General features: G+C 56.4%; 5 protein-coding genes across 5 annotated transcripts; 3 read left to right on the top strand and 2 right to left on the bottom strand.

Annotated features, from left to right (window-relative positions):
- The first annotated feature begins 3,763 nt into the window (after positions 1-3,763).
- Positions 3,764-4,464, top strand: BKA78DRAFT_306952 (uncharacterized protein). Its single transcript, XM_066887822.1, has one exon. The coding sequence runs from the start codon at positions 3,864-3,866 to the stop codon at positions 4,101-4,103; it is 240 nt and encodes a 79-aa protein (XP_066748264.1). The 5' UTR covers positions 3,764-3,863; the 3' UTR covers positions 4,104-4,464.
- A 3,223-nt stretch (positions 4,465-7,687) lies between these two features.
- Positions 7,688-11,393, top strand: BKA78DRAFT_246508 (ras guanine nucleotide exchange factor domain-containing protein; the record flags this gene model as incomplete). Its single annotated transcript, XM_066884225.1, has 2 exons — positions 7,688-8,233; positions 8,280-11,393. 2 exons carry the CDS (start codon positions 7,688-7,690, stop codon positions 11,391-11,393), a joined length of 3,660 nt encoding a protein of 1,219 aa, XP_066748263.1.
- A 2,718-nt stretch (positions 11,394-14,111) lies between these two features.
- Positions 14,112-15,514, bottom strand: BKA78DRAFT_85589 (uncharacterized protein). Its single transcript, XM_066893865.1, has 4 exons — positions 15,098-15,514; positions 14,975-15,034; positions 14,756-14,921; positions 14,112-14,706 (listed from the first exon to the last, which is right to left on the bottom strand). The coding sequence occupies exons 1-4, from the start codon at positions 15,382-15,384 to the stop codon at positions 14,209-14,211; spliced, it is 1,011 nt and encodes a 336-aa protein (XP_066748262.1). The 5' UTR covers positions 15,385-15,514; the 3' UTR covers positions 14,112-14,208.
- A 569-nt stretch (positions 15,515-16,083) lies between these two features.
- On the bottom strand, positions 16,084-17,162 carry BKA78DRAFT_246736 (SUR7/PalI family-domain-containing protein; the record flags this gene model as incomplete). Its single annotated transcript, XM_066884236.1, has 2 exons — positions 16,084-16,577; positions 16,631-17,162. 2 exons carry the CDS (start codon positions 17,160-17,162, stop codon positions 16,084-16,086), a joined length of 1,026 nt encoding a protein of 341 aa, XP_066748261.1.
- A 260-nt stretch (positions 17,163-17,422) lies between these two features.
- BKA78DRAFT_85525 (PLC-like phosphodiesterase) lies at positions 17,423-19,211 on the top strand. The gene is made up of 2 exons (XM_066893864.1): positions 17,423-18,261; positions 18,323-19,211. The coding sequence occupies exons 1-2, from the start codon at positions 17,682-17,684 to the stop codon at positions 19,039-19,041; spliced, it is 1,299 nt and encodes a 432-aa protein (XP_066748260.1). The 5' UTR covers positions 17,423-17,681; the 3' UTR covers positions 19,042-19,211.
- Positions 19,212-19,306: the final 95 nt, after the last annotated feature.

Genomic DNA, 19,306 nt, shown 5'->3' with positions numbered 1-19,306 from the left:
CACTCCTTCCCGTCAACCACCAGCGTACCAATTTTGTATTTCGCCTCCGGCTGATCATTTCGCCATCCATCGGCAGTTCTGGCGCCCACAATGGACATTGCTCCTCCATTTGGGCACAATTTTGATCCCGTCTGCTCAGCAGTAGCAGCTTCGTCTCGCTCGCGACCACACCTGCAGCTGCTCCCTTTGGGCCCCCTGTCTCACCCCCTCCTGGCTTCATACTCAACACCACTCCCCCCTCCATCGTCTCGTATTGTCTCGCCCGCCGCTCCCGTCTCAGCATTCTCCTTCATCCCGTTGCGCCCCGTCCTCCGTCTGAGACTGCAAAGCGGCCCATCGTTGGCGCTGTGGTGGCGGCGGCTCTCCCCGTCTGTCCGCTTAGCCTTCGCCTGGCCGGCCCCTCAAAACGCATTCTGCGCCGGGCGTTCTTGGGGACGGCGCTGCGGTGTCCGCGCTCGATCTGCACAGAATGGGCGGACGGCTTGACAGCTCGAGGCGGCTGATGGGTGCTTACATGAATCGGTCTCCTTGGCATCGGGTCGCTGAAAGCTTTGGACGCGGTGAATTGGAGGTTGCGGTTTGCGCTGAGCTGAGGTGCTGCTCCTTCACATGGGATGCCAACTATTCAAGAGCACGGTAGACTTGGCCACGCCCAAAGGAGATCATACCAAGCAGCGCGATTTGCATCCACTTCCTCTTTTGTACACCATGCCGGACCCCACGCGACAAACCGCAACACAGTAGCACCCAAACATGACGCTCGGCACTTGCAGCGCACCTGGAGCCGAACGACCATCACCACTGAGGCGGAGCACCACCCACCAACCAAACCAGTCCAATGGTCTGGAGCCGAGCGCAGGCCGGCCGTCGACATCGTACCTCGTAACTCGAGCTGTCAATGGAAGTCAATCCGTCTTCCACGTGCTGCCGCGCCCGAGCGCTCCATCCTCATCCATCCGGCGCTCGCTCGCTCGCTTCTTCCTCCAAGGAGCTCGACGCTCACCGCCCCGACCCGACCCGACCCTTCTTCTTCTTCCGTCTTAGTCAAGTAGGCCAGGACGCTTTTCCGCTTTCGATCTGTGCCTGCCGTGTCCATTGCGCGCGCGCGCTATCAATTGCTCGGTGACGCGTCGTCCACCGCGTCGTACCTACCTACGTTGCCGCCGCCACCACCACTGCCACTGCCACCACAAGAGACGAAAGAACTCCACCCCACCCCACAGCAGACAGCCCCGCGGTATGTAGGCAGCCAGGCCCGGGATGCACTTAGACAAGCTAGACCCAGCGCAGCGCTGCACAGCGATCTTTCACTCCGTCCACCCCCATTCAACCATTTAATCCAACAGGGAGCGCGCGCGAGCCGCCGGCCGCGGTGCGCCCCCAAGGAAGCAAGGCGCGTAGGACGGACGGATAGTAGAGTGGCGGCAGTGGCGGCGCTGGTGAACGACACGACCGCCCTAGTGATCCTTCCCGCGATCCCCCACTTTGCCTTGCCCCCTCTTCTTCTCCTGGCGCAGGGCGTGAGGCGGCCGAGGGCTGACTGGATGGGTGGGCAAGATGTGTTTTGTGTTTGAGCGGAGAAGGGTAGGGAGGACAGGAACAGGGAGGCGGGGCGGGTGGCGATGAGGTGAGATGGATGGAGAGAGGGTATGGGATGAGGTTTGAGGGGGTGGAAGGGGAGAGAGAGAGAGAGAGAGGATGAGACGTGCGTCAGTTGGAAAAGTCTCGGGGTGAATTTTGGGAACATCCAGGAAACCAACTCAAAAAATGGGCGGATGCTGCAACAACAATCCCACAGAGAAAACAGCTCCTACTCTCCCATCTCAATCCCCCCGCCTTCCCTCTTCCAGCCCCAAGCGACTTACTTGCGATACTCCATCTCGACCTGCCGCCACCCGACCTTTCCCCCCGTCTTCTGCCTGCAGACGGATACTTGCTTGCGAGCAAGCAGCCGAGGTTGAAAAAAAAAAAAAAAAAAATCACACCTCGACCGATCGAGCATCCGGATGGTATGGATGCTGGAAAGAAAAGACGCCTCAGAAGCAATGAAGCGGAGATGTGTCTGGTATAGGGAAATGCTATGAGGAGGCAGCAACAGACGGCGAGCATTGGCTGAGCCGGATGGATGGATTGTGGTGGCGAGCGAGCGAGCAAGCTGGCAGCCAAGCATCTTGGGGTGTATGCACAAGGTAGGAGGCATAATAGAAGTGTTTGTTCAGCCAGGCCAGGCCAGGCCAGCGCACAAGCAAGCAAGCAAGCAGCTTTCGTGCCTGAGGCACGACTTCGTACCTACCTACAATATAGTGCACTCCCTCTCCCTGTCAATACCCAGCGGACGTAGCGTATACCACCTCACGTACCCGCCTCGCCTGCCTCACCACCCGTTGCGTATGCTGCTGCGTTGCCCTTGGCCTCCATTCCTCGTGCAAGGTAGCCTCTTGCCACGCACTACGCGACGCTACCGGCGCCGATGCTGCCTCAGGCAGTCTCAGATCTCGTTAGGCCATATCGAACCATTCCGAGATCTGCCAAACATGCTTTGTGAGAGTGCTGGGATGCGCTCCCTCCCTGCTGACCTGTGTGTCTGGGGGGTTTTTGCTTGCGCACCCATTGGCTGTTGGGCAAGAGGGGGCTGGAAAGAGTGGTAGTTGATGGGGATGAGGGTGGATGGATGGATCAGTGGTGATTCATCCAGTCGAGAAGAGCTGAGAGCGGCCGTGGAAGGTGGGTGAAGTGAGCCTGAGGCCTGCCGTGACTGCCTCAGGCCAATACACTGTCCGAGGGGGGGGGTTGCAAAGGACTGACTGGATGAAAGACAGTTGCCATACTGCGTGGGCAGGAGATGAGTCGGCACATAGCTGTGTGTAGAACCGAGTATGCATTCGGATCAAGACAGCACCGCATCGCAGCTGACCGGACGATCGGCCGGCCATCTTCACTCCAGTTGGGAACTGGTCATCCCGAGCCTGAGGAGTCGGCGCTCAAAAAAGTCCCGCACGGCAGCATTCGGACGACGACATGTTGACTGGGCCGATGTGACCTTGATCACTTCTCCTTCCCTTCTTGACCCTGTTCCATCCCAAGAACCGTAGACACGGCGCTCCGTTTTACAGCGCGATGTGAACAACGGAGGTTGGATGTTGGGTCATGGGCCATGGTTAGGCGAGGCGGACAGAAAGATGGTCCGAAGACGAAACAGCCGGATCGGGTGGGACAGGGTCAAGGAATTTCCAGATCGGTCATGTTTGAGGTTGCAGGGAGAGCGTGAAGGAGAATAGTCGGTTGGCTCGGCAGTTGGCGTACGAGGATGGTCCATCTGGAATTACAATGAAAAGACTATTCTATGGTACTTGGAATTTGATCTACCGTTTTGTGGCCGCGAGGCAGAAAATGGTGAAGGAAAAAGTAAGAATAAGAGGAAAAGTGGAACAGAATGGTTGAAATGAAGGTTAGATATCATGCCGTCTATCAAAGGCAGGCAAGGAAAGACTGAGGGACAAGGAGAGGGAGTAGAGAGTCAAGGATCTGAACAAGGCTCAAGGGACTCTGCGTTTGTTGAGAAAAACACAAGCACACATTGCAACTGCTTCAGGTGTACTCCCAGTCGCATATCGACCTGCGCCGTCCGCACGCGCGCTCGAGGCGAGCGTCAAAAGCATCATCCCTCCTCCATCGATGGAGCACGTGTTCGACACTATGGATGCCCTGGCATCGTGGGGCAGCGAACTTTGCGATTGGCAGCGCCAGAAGTGCTCATCAACAGGCTCGTCTACGCGATCAACGGCACTTCATCAGCCAACACGAAGGACCGCCCGCCGACCGCCCGACGCGGCAACTGGGTGCTGCGCTAGGAGTGCTCAGCAATGTCAACGCTCACGTTGCTCGCGCCCTGCGGAGGGCGAGCAAGCGGAGTGGAGACCGAAGACAGGGCGCGGCTGGCTACCTACCCCTGGGCAGAGAGGCTCTCCTTCAACGGCCCTGTGCCGTGCTTTGGATGCGCGCCAGGCACGGCTCCAAGCCATGCCATCATCAGGCTCAAGGCCAGTCGCGCGGCAGTAAGAGTCGAGCCCGTCATGCCAGAGTGTCAAAAGCAGCGCATCTAGGTCCGTCGCGACAACAGCTACGCAACTCCGGTACGCACCAAGCGTTGGCGAGCCGAGTCGCCGAGGCTTAGCTCGGGCTCTCGTCTTGGGGCAGGGCGTTAGCTAGGGTTGGGGCGGGTAGTTCCATGGATGGTGCTGCGAACGTGAGGAACTTCTTGGGAGGGCAGCGTTTCGCATTGTCCAGACAAGGACGGGCGAGCTACGGGGGAGGGTGATGATTCTGATCGCCTAGATCGCACGTGGTGTTTCACCTGACTAGCTAGCCGGTGGTAGTGGAGAAGGGATGGACGATGGGAAAGAGGGACGCGCTTCCGGGGATGAAGCGGCCGGCGGGCAGGAAGGGGAAAAGGGGGGAGGGATTGCTCGCTCGGTACTTTGGAAACCGAGGGCATGAGAGCAGGGAGGATGAAGGTGGAAAGGGAAAAAATTTTCATTGTTGCGTATCGCAGCATGAATTGAGGCAAGGCATGCTGGCAGTAGAGAGGTAGGACTCGTGTCGTGCAATGCCCTCTGACAAGAATCTGCGGCGCTGTCGGCGTTGTGGCGCCGTGTGTGACCACAGACTGTCGTCTTCTTCGAAGGCTGGATTGTGATAAGGGTCCTTGCTTACCATGGGACTGCCATGACGTTTTGGCAGAGGAGATTCGAGTGTGGGCTGGAAGCAAGGGGTTGCTTAGCAGCAACGGTTTATGCGCGGCTAAGGCAGAAGCTGGGCGAGCTAGAGAGTAGCGGCCGCGGGGCATGGTTTGATCTACGCAGGCGGGCGGTCGTGGTACGGCGGTTTAGGGTTTTGGGCGGGAGGTTGGTGAGGCATGTCGTGGGTTGGTTCAGGTTGCGCTTGGTTGCGCGCATGCCCGAGCTTGCATTGGTGGTGGAGGACATGATGGCATGAGTACCTTGGTATGAGTCGATGGAATTTTCGAGGCCAATTGATGCAGTGTGAAGCGAGGTCCGAATGACGTGAAGAACGAGGTTGGAGGTTGGTTGTAGAGATGAGGTTGGGACATGGTCAAATCCCCGGACCGTCTGGGTGACCAATGGCAGCGGCACGTGGCGGCATTGGCCACGAAGAGCGAGAGAGCTTCCTAATTAGGAAAAGGGACGTGTGATATCAAGTCCATCATCACAGGTGCACGTGCAGTCGACCGGGGGCGAGGGAGCGACTGACTCTTGTCCGGACCCACGCGTCGATATCGGAGGGTTTGTAGGCGCGCGTCGCTCTCTGCTGTGGAGATAATGGCCGACGGACGCGTGATTCGGACGACGGAGACGCAGCCGACGACAGAAGTCGGTAGCGAAGGCGGCGGCGCGGACATGAGGCGCTGTCGCTGTCACTGTATGCGCCAACGAAGACTTCAAGTGACGTCGAGGGTCGGTGACTCTGGGCAGCGCTAGGCACAGTACAAGCTCAATGCTCTGCCATCATGGTGTTGAGACATGGCACATCCACATGGCGTCGGTGCCGAGAATTGGGAGAGGGCGAGGGCGAGGGCGAGGTGAAGGTCACGACAAAGGTCGTGTTGTTGTCGAAGCGCTGAGGCAGTGGGGCGACATGGATATGCAGGCTGGGCGCCGATCAACAACAGGCACTTCCCATCCCACAGTCGACCGTTGTCAACCTTTTCATTCCTTGTTATTGCGACTGCAGTTACCGTAGTGGGAGCAAACCGGGCCTCGGGCGCGTCGGCTGGGGTAGCCCTACAAACGACAGGCCAATTGCGCTGCCCACATTTCAACATGCCTGAGGAACTGCCTGGTCGTCGCAATTTCCACGGCCCGCCGCTATTGGTGGCCCACTGTGTACGCCGTTGAGTGCCTTTGCTACTGGCATCATGGCTGCTGCGACTTTTGCTACGCGGCATTGCGCAAACGGTCGTGTACGATTGTATAGAAAAGGCATCAAACAGCAGCCGTCGTCCCTTTAGACTTGGAGCACAAGCTTTGTGGCATGAAAGCAACGCATCAACACAAAGAGCAGACGTCTTTTTTGGCGATGCACAGATGCCCAAGGCATGGGGAGAGCGCTGGAGTGTGCATGAGCATGTATGTTTCACGCGCACGCGATGGCTTGGCGGCGACTAGCAACGAGCACAAGCACAGTGGACCCTTTCCTAGCTCAGTGGTTCTTGGGGGCCGTGGACCGTGGTTCAATGGAGAACCATGACTGCGGGATGTTGATGGTTGCTGGATTCAGCGGCGCGCGAATATTGGAGCCGGCAGCAAACGTGGTCGGATCGTCGCGGGGGCGGAGAGACGGAGAGACTTTCTGGCGACCCTGCGCCGCGGTCCGATGAGGTTTTGGTTTTGATTAAGAGGCCAGACAGCGTGACTCGATAATCGTGTGCCGCCCTCGTGTTCGGGCAGTCCGTTTCTGACTATGAAGTTGTAGTAGTCCGTCTGGTAGTTCACGGCGGACCCCCAGTCGTGGATCGACATGGGCGGAAGAGACCGCCGATGCGGCCGACTGTTTGTGCCTGGCGCCAGATGCAAGCCACGCCCGTCGCGCATGCAGCAACCGTTGATGGTATGATGCAGTGCCGCATGGATGAATTCTCCCTCAGCTCCCTCCAGTCCGTGGGGGGAATACGGCCACTCACTCTCTCCGTCTCTCAGCTCGTCAGTAGAGACGGGAGGCTGCAGTCATCCCGATCCCGTAGTAGTAGTAGTAGTAGTAGAAGGAATAATAGACAGCTCCTCCGGCAGGGTCCTCGTAAGGCGCCCCCCTGGTCAAAAGTGGTATCGTGGTAGCGAGAGGGACGTCGACTTTTGATGCCCCCCTCTCGCTCGCACGCACGCTCGCATATGGCTACTTGCCTTCCCTTTCTTCCCTCTTCCTTGCATCACACTTTGTCCTTCCCTCCCTCCCTCCTCACGCAGAAACCCGTCGTGTCTGGACACCCCGCCGCCGCTGCGTCGGACGAGCATTCCAGCGCGTCACAAAACTATCGGTCCCAAATACGCGGCTCCATCTCGACACTCCACAAGTCCTCCACCGACGCCCTCTGTGCGCCATTGCTCCACCCATTTGCTCCCCAGCAAACCATATACCCTCCGCTCCCTCCCACTGCTACACTCGCTCCCACTTTCAAACAACCTCGACATCCGAGACACGTCCAACATCACCATCCCAGTCTCTCTCTGTCTGTTCCGTCATCGCCCGCGACCTCCGGTTGTCTGGCCTGCCGCGCTGCATTCTTCTTTCTCTATTTCCCTGTTGGGTAGTTGCATTCCTCACCAACTGCCAACCGAGCCCTCCTGCACAACAACAACAACAACAACGACCACGACCACAACAACAAGACTCGCTCCCGACCCTGCTCACCCGCCGTTCCGACCCGTCGACTCCATCGTCACTCTACACCTCCAACCCCGCCGCCGCCGCCACAATTCGATGCCGCCTGCAATTACACCCTGCATTCGCCACGCTTGAATCAAACTTTCGCACCGCTCCTCTCTTTTAGGACCGATCCAGACCCTCGACCACTTCCCCAACCCTCTAGGAGAAGCCATTCAACGACTCCGCGGCCAAGTGCCGGCAAGAGATTGGTGATTTGCAAATGACTGAATTTGCCGTAAAAGGAGGAATGGACCGGACAAGCGCCTTGGTGGCGCCGCTCACCATCAGGAAGAAGCCATCGAACGCATGGAGCGCCGCTTCGCGCACCGGTAGCGCCCCGTCCTCGCCAAAGAGCCGCCACACTGTATCCTCGTCCAGGACCCGCACTCAATTGTCACCGCCTCAGTCTCCACGCGACTCTCAGGATGAAGCTCCTGAGCCCGAATCTTTCCCAAACTACCTGCGCGCTTTTTATCATTTTCACCCCTCGACCACCATGTCTTCTGCAGGTGAGCAAAGCTCGGTAACCGTTGCAATAAATCAAGGAGACGTCATTCTCGTCCACTCGATACATCCCAACGGTTGGGCAGACGGGACACTGCTCAACTCGGGAGAACGAGGGTGGCTCCCTACCAACTACTGCGAAAAATACAACCATCCCTTCATTGCCAGCCTCCTCTTCGCCCTGACTCACCTCTGGGACCTCGTTAGTAGCGGGGAAACCGGCAACGTGGCGGCCTTTTCAAAGCAAGACTATGTCAGGTCAATGATTGCTGGCGTCCGCATGCTATTGGTAACGAATTGATCCCCCATTGATACGACCAAGCTAACCATTTCAGGAAAAATGCAACTGCCTGACAAGAGAGTCGCAACTGGTCACGACGTACTCGAGTATCAGGAGATTGCGCAAGAGCTTGCTGGGAGACCTTTCATCACTGGTCAAAACAGCCAAGCAACTGCAGCAGAGCGTGCTGCAAGGCGACCTTGGCTCCGATGAGGTCTACCAGCTCCTTGACGAACTGGTCTTCAAAGCATTCAAGGTCGTCACTCGAGCTGTTCGCTTTCTCGACGTATGGTCTCAAGATTCCGAATCCGAGCAAGCTGTCGGAGGTGCCTCGAGGCCAATGACCCCGCCGCACGAGGCTGTCCAAACCAGCGTCGAGTCGCAATCAGCCGATGTTGGTGCGACCGAAACCCTTTCAAACGCTCCTGTCGTGTCACCACCTTCGCCGCCCCCCTCGGCCACCCTCCCTAGGCACGACGAGGTCGACTGGAATAACAGCACGCCTCGCACCGTCACCTACGTTCCTTATCGCGAGTCATTACAGTCGCCATCATGCATCTCTCCAAAGTCAATGCACCCGAAGCGCATCTCCGTCTCTCATAGAGCTTCGTATACCAGTCAGGTGAGCGGCCAGCGAAAACGCAACCTTGCGTCGGAGCGCCTTTCCGCCGCACAGGATTTATTCTTAGGGTCAATCGGCTCCTTCATTGGGTTACACTTGCAGTCTCGTTCTTCGTCGGAACTCCTCTCCACGACCCAGCAAGCTGCTCTCGCCTGTCGCCAGCTCCTTGCCATTGTGGACGGAGTGTGGGAACGCGACTATCGGCGATCGGAACCTCTTGCTGAAGCAAGGAACACGATGCACGAAAAGCTCTCGGAGCTCGTGCAGACAACCAAGGACACGTTTGCTCAGACCGAGGCGCTCGTCAACGCAGGAGAATACGTACCTGGCGGCGAAAAAGAAATGGTCAGCGCCGCTACCGGCTGCGTCAAGGCTGCGGGCGACTGCGTCGCCAAAGCAAAGGTCGTCATTGAGCGGATAGGCGACTTTGAATTTGAGGAAAACGAGGTGAGGATCAGCGACGCCATCTTCGACAGACTGGGCCTCCAACGCGTCGCCTCTGGAGAATCGACGCAGTCCCAGAGCAGCTCGAAGCCTCTGCCCGACACGCCTGCCCAGGCAATCCGAAAGTCTCAGGAAGCGATCCGAAAGTCACAAGAGACCAAGCCCCTCCCGCCGCCTCCCGCTCCCCAGGAATCCCGCTCCTTGGCCGAGTATGCGGATGCCGCCCCTCAGAGTTCAAGAGTTCCCTCGGCGCGGTCGTCCAAGGATTCCCTGCCGAAACTCCCAATTCCCAACTTCTCACACCACCAAATCTCGTCGGCAGACAAGTCACCAAGCCTCCACAGTGCGCACAGTCGACTTGGCAACCGAGGACCCACTGATAGCGTCCACGCTACAGACTCGACCAGCACATACCCCAACAGCGTCCACGGCGATGGAGCCAGCATCATTTCCCACACATCGACAAGAGCCACGACCCCGGATGACGGCCCGTCCAGCCCGAGGCCCGAGCGGGGATTGAACATTAGCATCCCCAGCGTTTCCGAGCTGCAACTGAGCGGTGAGGAATGTAGCGGTGTCGAAGAGGAGATGCTCGTGAAGACGTACGTTCACGAGCTAATCTGGAAAGATGGCCAAATTGCTGGTGGTTCGTTGCCGGCGCTAGTCGAACAGCTCACCAACCATGAGTCAACGCCCGATTCCATGTTTGTCACCGTCTTTTATTTGACTTTCCGTCTGTTTACCACTCCGGTGGAGCTTGCGCAGCACTTAATAGACCGCTTCACCTACGTTGGTGAGAGCAAAGAGCTCGCTGTTCCAGTCCGACTCCGCGTGTACAACATCTTCAAAGGCTGGCTCGAAAGCCATTGGCAACCCGAGACTGACCAGGAAGCTCTTGGTCTCGTCCTCGGATTCGCGACTGGCAAGCTCAGGAAAGCCATGCCCTCGTCTGGCAAGAGGCTCGCAGACCTGGTTCAGCGGGTCAGCGGAGTTCGCCTTGGCGCGTCGGCTTCGCGTTTGGTGTCTTCTCAAGGCAAGACCAACACGTCTGTGACCGTGTACTCCGCTGCGGATCCCAACATTCCAAACCCGGTCGTCAGCAAGAGCCAGCTCAACGCTCTCAAGGCCGCCCGCAATGGTACTGCGTCGCCTGGAATCCTCGACTTTGATCCTCTGGAGCTCGCCCGGCAATTCACCCTCATTGAGTCGAAGCTGTTTTGCGCTATCCAGCCGCACGAACTCCTCGCCTCGGAGTGGACCAAGAAGGATGGCCGAGCTATCAACGTCAGAGCAATGTCCAAGCTCTCGACCGACCTGGCCAACCTCGTCGCCGACAACATTTTGCAGATGGAGGAGCCTAAGAAGCGCGCGGCAGTCATCAAGCAGTGGGTCAAGATTGCCGGCAAGTGCTTGGAGCTCAACAACTACGACTCTTTGATGGCCATCATCTGCTCGCTCAACTCCTCCATGGTCATGCGTCTGAAGCGCACCTGGGAAATGGTGTCGACAAAGACGCACACGCGTCTCGAGGAGCTGCGCGAAATTGTCAACGTTGGCCGCAATTACGCGGTCCTACGCAAGAGGCTCGAGAATCACGTCGCCCCTTGCATTCCTTTTGTTGGAATCTACTTGACCGACCTTACCTTTGTCGACGTGGGAAACCACGGCACTCGACAGCTTCCTGGCGAGGGCGGATCCGACTCTGGCATCTCCGTCATCAACTTTGACAAGCACATGCGCACAGCCAAGATCATCAGCCAGCTGCAGCGCTTCCAAGTACCGTATGCGCTTGCGCCGGTACTCGAGATGCAAGATTGGATTCAGTCACAAATCGAGCGCGTGCGCTCGTCAGATCAGAGCAACGTGCAAAACTACTACCGGCGTTCCCTGATGCTCGAGCCTCGCGAGGCTCAGCAAGCAACGGCCGGAGCGTCAAAGCACAGCCCGAATGTCGACAACGGAGACTCCAAGTTTAGCCCAGCGACGAGCGCGGGCTCTGGCAGCACCAGAGAAAAGTTTGACTTTTTGAACGCGTTTTCCTTTGCCACCAAGGAGTGGCGCTCTGAGTCCGTGAGCGGGGCCTCGCAGCGGTCGACCCTGTAAACAAAAGGCTCAGAGAAACGGCGTCGTGTTTAGACCTGGAGGTGTTCACCATCATACGCATCGCATCAAATCGCATCGCAAGGCTGCATCACAGGGAGTTGCTTCTTCCTCTTCACGAATCGGACGACCATCGGAAACGGCGCACTCTGGAGTTTTTCGCTTTTTTCCCTTAACTTCTAATGCTCCACGCTTCGCTCCCGGCCGAGAGCGCAAGCACAGCGATACATATTCACACGAGCTTTTATTATCTTTTCGCCTTCGCTTCCTCGGTCACGGCCTTTCGTTCTACGGATAATCTCCAGCCGTTCTTTCTTCATTCGACGCCCTACTATTTCAACATGAGGATTAGCTGTACGGGTTTTTATCGCCTTGTTTCGATCTTCTCCTTTTGGTTCACAAAATGGGCCCTCCCAACGACGGGACGCAGGTGTTTTATTATGTTTAATCTCGTCTCGTCTTTCTTTTTTTTCCTTTTTTGCTGCATTGTACGATACAAGATACCTCTTTCCGCAATACTTTAGCTAGTCTGTCAGCGGGGTGAAGAGAGAGAGAGCGAGCGGGCGAGCGTTGAGCGTCGAGAGGGAGATGAAGGGAAGCAGTTGCGAGATACACACACAAAGCATGGACGGAACAACGGGCAAAACGGCACGGTTACGGCATGCATCACGGGGAGTTCTTGCTGGCTGGGTTGGTGGGGAACAGGAAGTCTGGAGTCTTGTCGGCGTTGTTGCTGTGTTTTTCTGATGATGGAATGAATGGGACAGCCAAGAGGCTGCTGCTGCTGCTGCTGCTGGATGATGAGAATTTGGGGCTGGCAGAGCGAGCGCTACCCCACGTGTTTGCGTACTGCACGCAACGCATGGCGAGATAATGTTTGGTGGATTGTATGACTTTTTTTCATCTGCTGAGTTGCTTGCGCAATCGTGATGTGAAGCTGGTGACCAATGCCTTGATTCACTGCTTGTGACTGCTTCCCTTTCATTGCTTGTGATTGTGTCTACACTCTTCTGCCTAGGTGATGTCTTCAGTCATAACCTCTCCCCTACGTCTTTCGAATATCATCGGACTCCGAAGATATTCATTGCCCAGGGGATCCCTTCCACCCTTCCACCCCTCCTTGCCTGGGTGTGTATCTTCCTCTCAAAGCCTCAACCCCCCCCCAACACACACACACACACACACACCTCAAATGGGTCGGCCATCGCTCGCTTCGCATCCAACCGCCAGCTAAATCCACTGCACTTGCTCAACATCAAGCCATCTAAAGCTTACCATTGTTTCCCGGCACACGATGGCTCAGATGCTCGCTGCGCCTAGACCGTGCGTGGTTGACTGAATGATTTACAAAATGCGATGTGTTTGACGTTTACATCGCATGCGTAACTAATTTCTTCGGCATGGGATGAGAGATTGGTCCTACATTCAGAGTCTTTTGGCCTCGAGACGTTTTCTTTTCGCTTTCCATCCCACTTTCCCCAAAGTGCCATCTTAACGCGTGTTGGTCTCGGCCGCCGGGAGCTTTTGTTCAATGCCAATAATACTGCTCGACAGAACCCCAGTCCTCGTTGCCTCGTCCTGTGTTGGGTGTGCTTCATTCGACGACGACGACGTGTGCATAATCACGACAGCGACTGGCAAAAGACGGGAGGAGGGCAGACGGCACGGACGGACGGATAGGGAGGGTACTGGGGCAAACCGGAGGCGGCAGAGGCAGCAGACAAATGGGGGGGGGGGGGGGGGGGGGGGGCGACTGTTGTCAAGCGCAAGCGTGGATCCTCTGGACGAGCACAAAACGACTTGGCCGAACAACCAGTTGAGGATCAATTGTGCATTGATGAAGATCCCAAGTCGGATGGGGAAGATTGGAAAATATGGGTGGGTTTGGGCGAGCAGAGACGAAGAGGGGTTGATGGATGTACGTATGCATACAAAGATGGACAGTGGAAATGCACACTCAACATCATGACTTGACGTTGGAGACGTTGGAGTCAATGCGAGCTGCGTACTTGGACAGCCATGTCTCTTTGCTGTTGACGAGATCTGAAATGCACAAGATAAGGATTCTTTCTGTCTGTTCAATTGGTCTCCTGGGCGCGAGACGTTTTTGATCTTACGCCTCACTCGATCTTCTCGTCTATCTCTTGAGCACAGAGGATTGGTTCGCTCAGTTCCACCCATCTTGTGAAGGCAACTTGAAGTCATCATATCACCACCACCATCAGCATCAGTCGATAATGGTGACGAGCATTCATAACATCTGCTTTAGATATCTGCGTACTTGCGTACGATATCCCCCAGGAGCGTCCATTTCCCCGACTCCGAAATTATCCTCCGAATTTTCAAGAAGCCATCTCGCCATCCGTCATCATTGTGTGTCGTTGATGGTAAAATCAGAGTTGTCCTGTCATGAAAGTGATCTTGTGTCGAAGTAACGCATGGTAGTGGTAGAAGTCATCGCATATCAAGCAGACTACTTGCCTTGTGGCCTTGGAAAGATACGAAACCACTTTTCGTTGAGCCGCAGGTCCCGGGTCCTCGTGGGAATCTGTACCATGATTCATGCCGTGTGCTGGACGCATGGTATAAACCTTTGGCTCTCGGTAAAGCATTCTGGTGCGCATATCCTTCAATAATCAGAAGTAGACGCGCTTAGAGTCCGAGGGAAAGACGCAAGGTAGACTGAGTAGCCGCAAATTTGGCGGTCGAAACAGCGGTGAGGAGTTAGTCGTCAAAGGCACTTCAGTCATACTCGCGACCAAAGTCGCGCCAATGACCAGGAATGAGGCCGGCACGAGCTTGTCCGCGGACCCAAAAATCATGGTAGGTAGAGTAGTCTAGCAAAAAACGTTAGCAGGCCATCTATTATTTTGGGACTTATCTGGATAGACAGACCTCTCTCACGAGAAATGCCCAACTGATCTGCGACATTGACGTAGCCTTCGGCGTTGACCTTGCCTGACTTGGCATGCTTTCTGGCCAAGCTCTCGTCCAAGTCTTGCTGCCATGGGCTGCGGCAGAATGGACAAGTCACCTCCCCATGCTTGGTGGCAGCCCACTGGTTGAAGCATTCTTTGTGAATGTTGTTTCCACACGCCGCCTTGCAGTAGACAATCTCCTCCTTGGTAGGCTCGAATTCGCAGCAGCAGATGGGGCAGTCATCCTCGAGTGGCTTGCGTCTGCCATCCTTGTCTTCAGTGCTGGCAGCTTCTGAGGGGATGGCCGGGGCCTTGGCGAAGATCTCGCGCAGCTCCGACGACACGAATGCAAGCTGGTACTGCAGGTGTCTTGGTGCCTTGAGAGTGCGGTTCAGGACCTGGGGCCGGGTTAGCGGTATGCAGCTAGTCAGGGCTGAGAGCACATACGTAAGCAATGTGCTTGCACTGGTTTCCCTTTTGATTGTAGGGACAGGTGCACCTAGGCACCTTGGAAATGTTGACCGTGTAGACATTGCCGGTCGAACCAGCGATGTCGACATTCTCCTCGGGGCAGTCTTCGGTGCCGGCGCGGGAGCGGTCAAGGACAAACATTCTTGTTGTTCGGTCAGTCTGAGACACCATGACATCACGGGGTCCAAAACTCACCTCTGGTTCAGTGCTCGATATTCGATATCCTGAAATGCCTGAGGTGGCTGAGCACGCCATCTGGTATCTGTCAGCATTTCGAATCAGATAAAAAGTGGCGTGGCGAATGTCTTGAATGCATACCGCCTGAGACGCTTCTCCTCGGGAGCTTCCGCTTTGGCTTTTCCCTTGCCTTTGGACTTGGGCTTGGCCTCCTTCTGGGTGTCGTCATCAAGAACGACGACTTCCTTTTTGGCGGGCGCCTTGGTCTTGCGAGCTCTCTTGCCGGGAGTCGCGGCAGTGGGAGCGTCGTCTTCCTCGGCGTACGAGGCGGGCTGCTTGCGTTTCCTTCGCGGGCGAGGCGCTAGCGGTGGCGGCACCGCAGCTCCACTTGCATCAGGCGTGGGATTGGACGGGTCCTCGACACCCATGACGGCGACAGGTGGAGATTCGTGGAATGGAGTTTGTGGATGAGGCGGTGCACGATGCAAGCTGACGTTGAGCTGAAGAGTGGAGAGAGGTTGACGGGGTGAGGTCGAGTTGACGTGTGCTAGCAACTGCGTCGGTGGGGTCTGGGGTTGGGTAGCTCGAGAAGCTAGCCGTATTGGGAGTAGCTCCTTTTTGCGCAGCGCGTGAGCACGTGATGGGGAGATGCTCGACTGGGCCGGGCCAAAACTACCTTCCTTGGTTAAGTCATGGGAGAGTAGGGGGCTCCAAGCGACGTCTCGAGTGTGCTCAAGCGCAGATTAAGGGTTGCGATGGCGCTCAGAGCTCTATTACGAGGCGTGGCGGCGCACTCGAACGATGCCGGCGCGCCGATCATGGCCCAAGGATTTACATTGCATGAGGAATGTGCATGAATGATGCGCAGCCTTGTAGTGCGAACAAAAGAAAGCTTCGACTTGTGACTATTATACGGCCTTCGCTGGCCTTGTCCAAATGGACCACTTTTTCTATAAACAGAAATGCTGCTGTACCTAGGAATTATGACGACCAATCTGCTCCCTCAACGCCCTGCTCGATGCTAGGCGAATCGCCGGCCCAGATGCTAAATGCCAAATCAAATCCCTGCTCTTGTGCCCTCTAATGCAGTCGCTTCAAAACGAAATTCGTGCCTCGTTAGTCGTCCTCTAGTTTTTCTTGCCAAAGGGGAAGCGTCTGCCGCTGGCGGCCGCCTTTTCCTCATCGGGCTCCGGAGACATGGAGTAGGCCTTTTTGCTGCCCGTCTTCTTGCCCAATCTGACGTCCCTGCGGCTGGCACAGAAGCAGCAGAGACCGGCCTGGATGAGCCATGCCAGTATACTGCACACGGCAGCAATCCACATGAAGACAAACATCTGCTTGCCAATCAGGCCGCCAATGTTGAGCGAGTCGACCTTGGTGAGGGCGATTTTGAAAATGATGAACATGGCCGTGGCCAGGATGGTTGCCACGGTAATGAAGAGCGACGTCAAAAAGGAGAGGATGGCAATTGGTAGCGACGCCCACCTCGTAAAGACCGAGAGAGGTGCGATGAAGATCATGATGACCGACAGGACCGCTCCGGTCAGGAAGAGACCGAACATCCAGTGGGAGACGATCTTGACAATGTCGAGATACTGCAGTGCTTCGGCAGGAATGGCAACTAAAACGTTGTTAGAAACTTTGTTTGACGCTAAGAGTGACAGGTGGACGTACTTGTCGCGCCGGAGAGCAATTCATTGAGCAAAATCTCGACAGGGTTGAACCAATAGAGAGACTTTGGCTTGGAGCAGTGGGTGATGCCATCATTGTCGTAGCCTTCGCAAAAGCCCCAGAGTCCAACTTGGTAAAAGTCGTGCAGACCAAGCGTCTCTGCAATACTATTCAACAAGACTGCGTTGGGAATTGAGGTTGGCACAATGTGGCTGAGGTCGAGCTTGATGAAAAAGGTGTCGCGTAGAACTGGCTTATCATAGGTGTTTCCGACCTCGACCAGCACGAGGAAGATGAAGGACAACAGGAAGAAAAAGGAGGTCAAGAGACCAAAGACTTTGCGGGTTCGAGTGGCGCGTTTGACTTGCTTCTTGGATAAGGTTGTTCCCGAGCGTTTGAGTCCATTGGGGTCCGGGGTCCAGGTACCAGCAGCGGCGCTGCGTGCGCTGCCATTTGAAGGATGGCGGTGAGGCTGAGCGGCAGCGTCTGTAGTAGTAGGCGGGTGCTGAGAGTATGCGGGCGGAGAGGAAGACATGATGATGGAACCGATCCTGAGCTGCACTGCAAGGAAGAAGCAGCAGCAGCAGCAGCAGCAGCGAGAGGAAAAGGTGAGAGAGAGAGCGGGACCGGGGGTGTGTTTTGGGGCGGAGGGAAGGGCCGACGTTTTGTTCGAGTGCAACCAAGTCTTGAGCCACAGCCCAGCCCAGCGTGCAAGAGCCCTGGCCTTGATGCAAGAGGCGGCAATCCGACTTATCGCCAGCAGCGCCAGGCCAGCCACTTTTTCAGCAGGCGCCCATGGCCCGCTCCTTCAGTTCTCGCCGTCTCTAGCCTCGCAGCCCCGGCCAAGCCCCATGAGAATCCGCACAGGGGCCTGGACGTCATGATCCAAGCCTCTATTTGTTTCCATTGACCCCCCGTCCACTCTCCCACCGAGCCACCGTCTTCCCTATGCGTCGAGAACCCTGACTCTTGTCCGAGAGCCCCCATTTATTCCCTTCCCAAACATCTTCTTCACTTTCTGTTCCTCTTGGTCTGGCTCTCCTCACAACAGAGCATGCGGCTTTCAACCCTCCTCTTCGGGGCTCTGGCTGCCACTGCCATTGCCGCCAAAGACAGCGAAAAGGACAACAATGACGACTCGTCCTCATCGTCATCCGACATTATCGTCTTGACCGGAACCGAGCGGACCGCGCAAAGTACTCCCACCGGCAGCTACATTTCGTACTCGAAAACCGTCCGCGTGTCGACCTCTGGCGGAGGTGCTGCTGCAACCACTGGAGCTAGCGCTACCGGCGAAGATGAAGTCAGCAAGACGAGTTCCGACGACAAGACAGTAACCAGGACGACCGAACATACCGTTACCCTCCTCACTGGCAATGGCCATACCTCGACGTACACCGGAGGCCCTCTGACGCCGAATGCCAACACCACCCATGTTGTCGCCAGCGCGACGAGCTCTTCCGCCAGGCCGTCCAACACGCAGCCCTGCAATGGTTACACCGAGCTCTGCGACCGCAAGTACTCCAACATCACCGAAGTCTGCGCGCACAACTCGCCGTTTACTCGGTCCGGGAGCGCTGCTGCGAACCAGCAGTATGACGTTACGACCCAGCTGAACGACGGCATCCGCATGCGTAAGCCGTGAAAAAAAGTCTAAATTTTAGGTTGTGCCCGCGCCGCTAACGAACGCCACAGTCCAGGTCCAGACGCACTACAACTCCACCAAGGACGTTTTCCAGCTCTGCCACACCTCTTGCGACATTCTGAATGCCGGAACTCTGGATGACTATCTTGCCGACGTTGCTTCATGGGTCTCAGCTCACCCGTACGATGTGGTGACGCTTCTGCTCGAAAATGCCGACTACGTCAAGGTCGGCAACTACACCGGCGTGCTCGAAAACTCGGGTCTGAAGTCATACTTTTACGAGCCGCCACAGATTCCCATGGGCTACGAGGACTGGCCTACCCTGTCGGAACTAATTCTCACCGGCAAGCGGGTGCTTGTTTTCCTGGACTACGAGGCCAACCAGACAGCGGTTCCCTACGTTATGGACGAGTTCAGCCACATGTGGGAGACGCCCTTTGACCCGACGAACCAAAGCTTCCCGTGCACCGTTCAACGTCCTCCGAATCTCAACACCGAGCAGACTCTGGACCGCATGTCCATGATCAACCACAACCTCAACGCCGAGATCTCGCTCCTTGGCACGAGTCTGCTGGTTCCAAACACGGTCGAGCTCAACGTCACCAACTCGAATACGACGGAATACGGCGCCCTTGGCCGCTCAGTCAATCAATGCGCTGGTAAGTGTTCTAGATCCCATGTACCCAAAATCTTGGCAAGTGTTGCGGCGCAGACAAGATTGGCAAGCCCAAAACACGCCCAAACGAGAGTTGCTCCGCAGGGCAGCTGAGACGTGAAACTCGAGAAACAGCGCTGATCACGTCGCAGAGATGTGGGGCCGCCCTCCTAACCGCCTGAACGTCGATTACTACAACATCGGCAACTTCAACGGAAGCGTCTTCGCCGTCGCCGCCAAAGCAAATAATGTCACGTATCACGGAGGCTGCTGCGGCAAGGACAGCGACTCGGCCGCCGTCGTCGACATGTCTGCACGGCCCCTGTTCGCGGCCGTCGTGGCGCTGATCCTCGGCATTGCCTTTGCATAAAAGGGCCTT

The sequence above is a fragment of the Phyllosticta capitalensis genome (assembly GCF_038381095.1).
Source record: "Phyllosticta capitalensis strain CBS 128856 chromosome Unknown BKA78scaffold_2, whole genome shotgun sequence".
In the NCBI taxonomy this organism is placed as follows: Eukaryota; Fungi; Ascomycota; class Dothideomycetes; order Botryosphaeriales; family Phyllostictaceae; genus Phyllosticta; species Phyllosticta capitalensis.
The sequence above is the reverse complement of the archived record's forward strand: the minus strand, read 5'-3'. Positions and strand labels throughout refer to the sequence as shown.

What these genes read in the sequence shown, in the direction of transcription:
- BKA78DRAFT_306952 (XM_066887822.1), top strand. Translation starts at nt 3,864, where the DNA reads ATGTCAACGCTCACGTTGCTCGCGCCCTGCGGAGGGCGAGCAAGCGGA.
- BKA78DRAFT_85589 (XM_066893865.1), bottom strand. Translation starts at nt 15,384, where the DNA reads ATGGGTGTCGAGGACCCGTCCAATCCCACGCCTGATGCAAGTGGAGCT. An exon ending in TATCGAGCACTGAACCAGAG is followed by an intron (nt 14,922 to 14,974) that starts GTGAGTTTTGGA and finishes CCGAACAACAAG; the next exon opens with AATGTTTGTCCTTGACCGCT. An exon ending in AGTGCAAGCACATTGCTTAC is followed by an intron (nt 14,707 to 14,755) that starts GTATGTGCTCTC and finishes ACCCGGCCCCAG; the next exon opens with GTCCTGAACCGCACTCTCAA.
- BKA78DRAFT_85525 (XM_066893864.1), top strand. Translation starts at nt 17,682, where the DNA reads ATGCGGCTTTCAACCCTCCTCTTCGGGGCTCTGGCTGCCACTGCCATT. An exon ending in GAACGACGGCATCCGCATGC is followed by an intron (nt 18,262 to 18,322) that starts GTAAGCCGTGAA and finishes CGAACGCCACAG; the next exon opens with TCCAGGTCCAGACGCACTAC.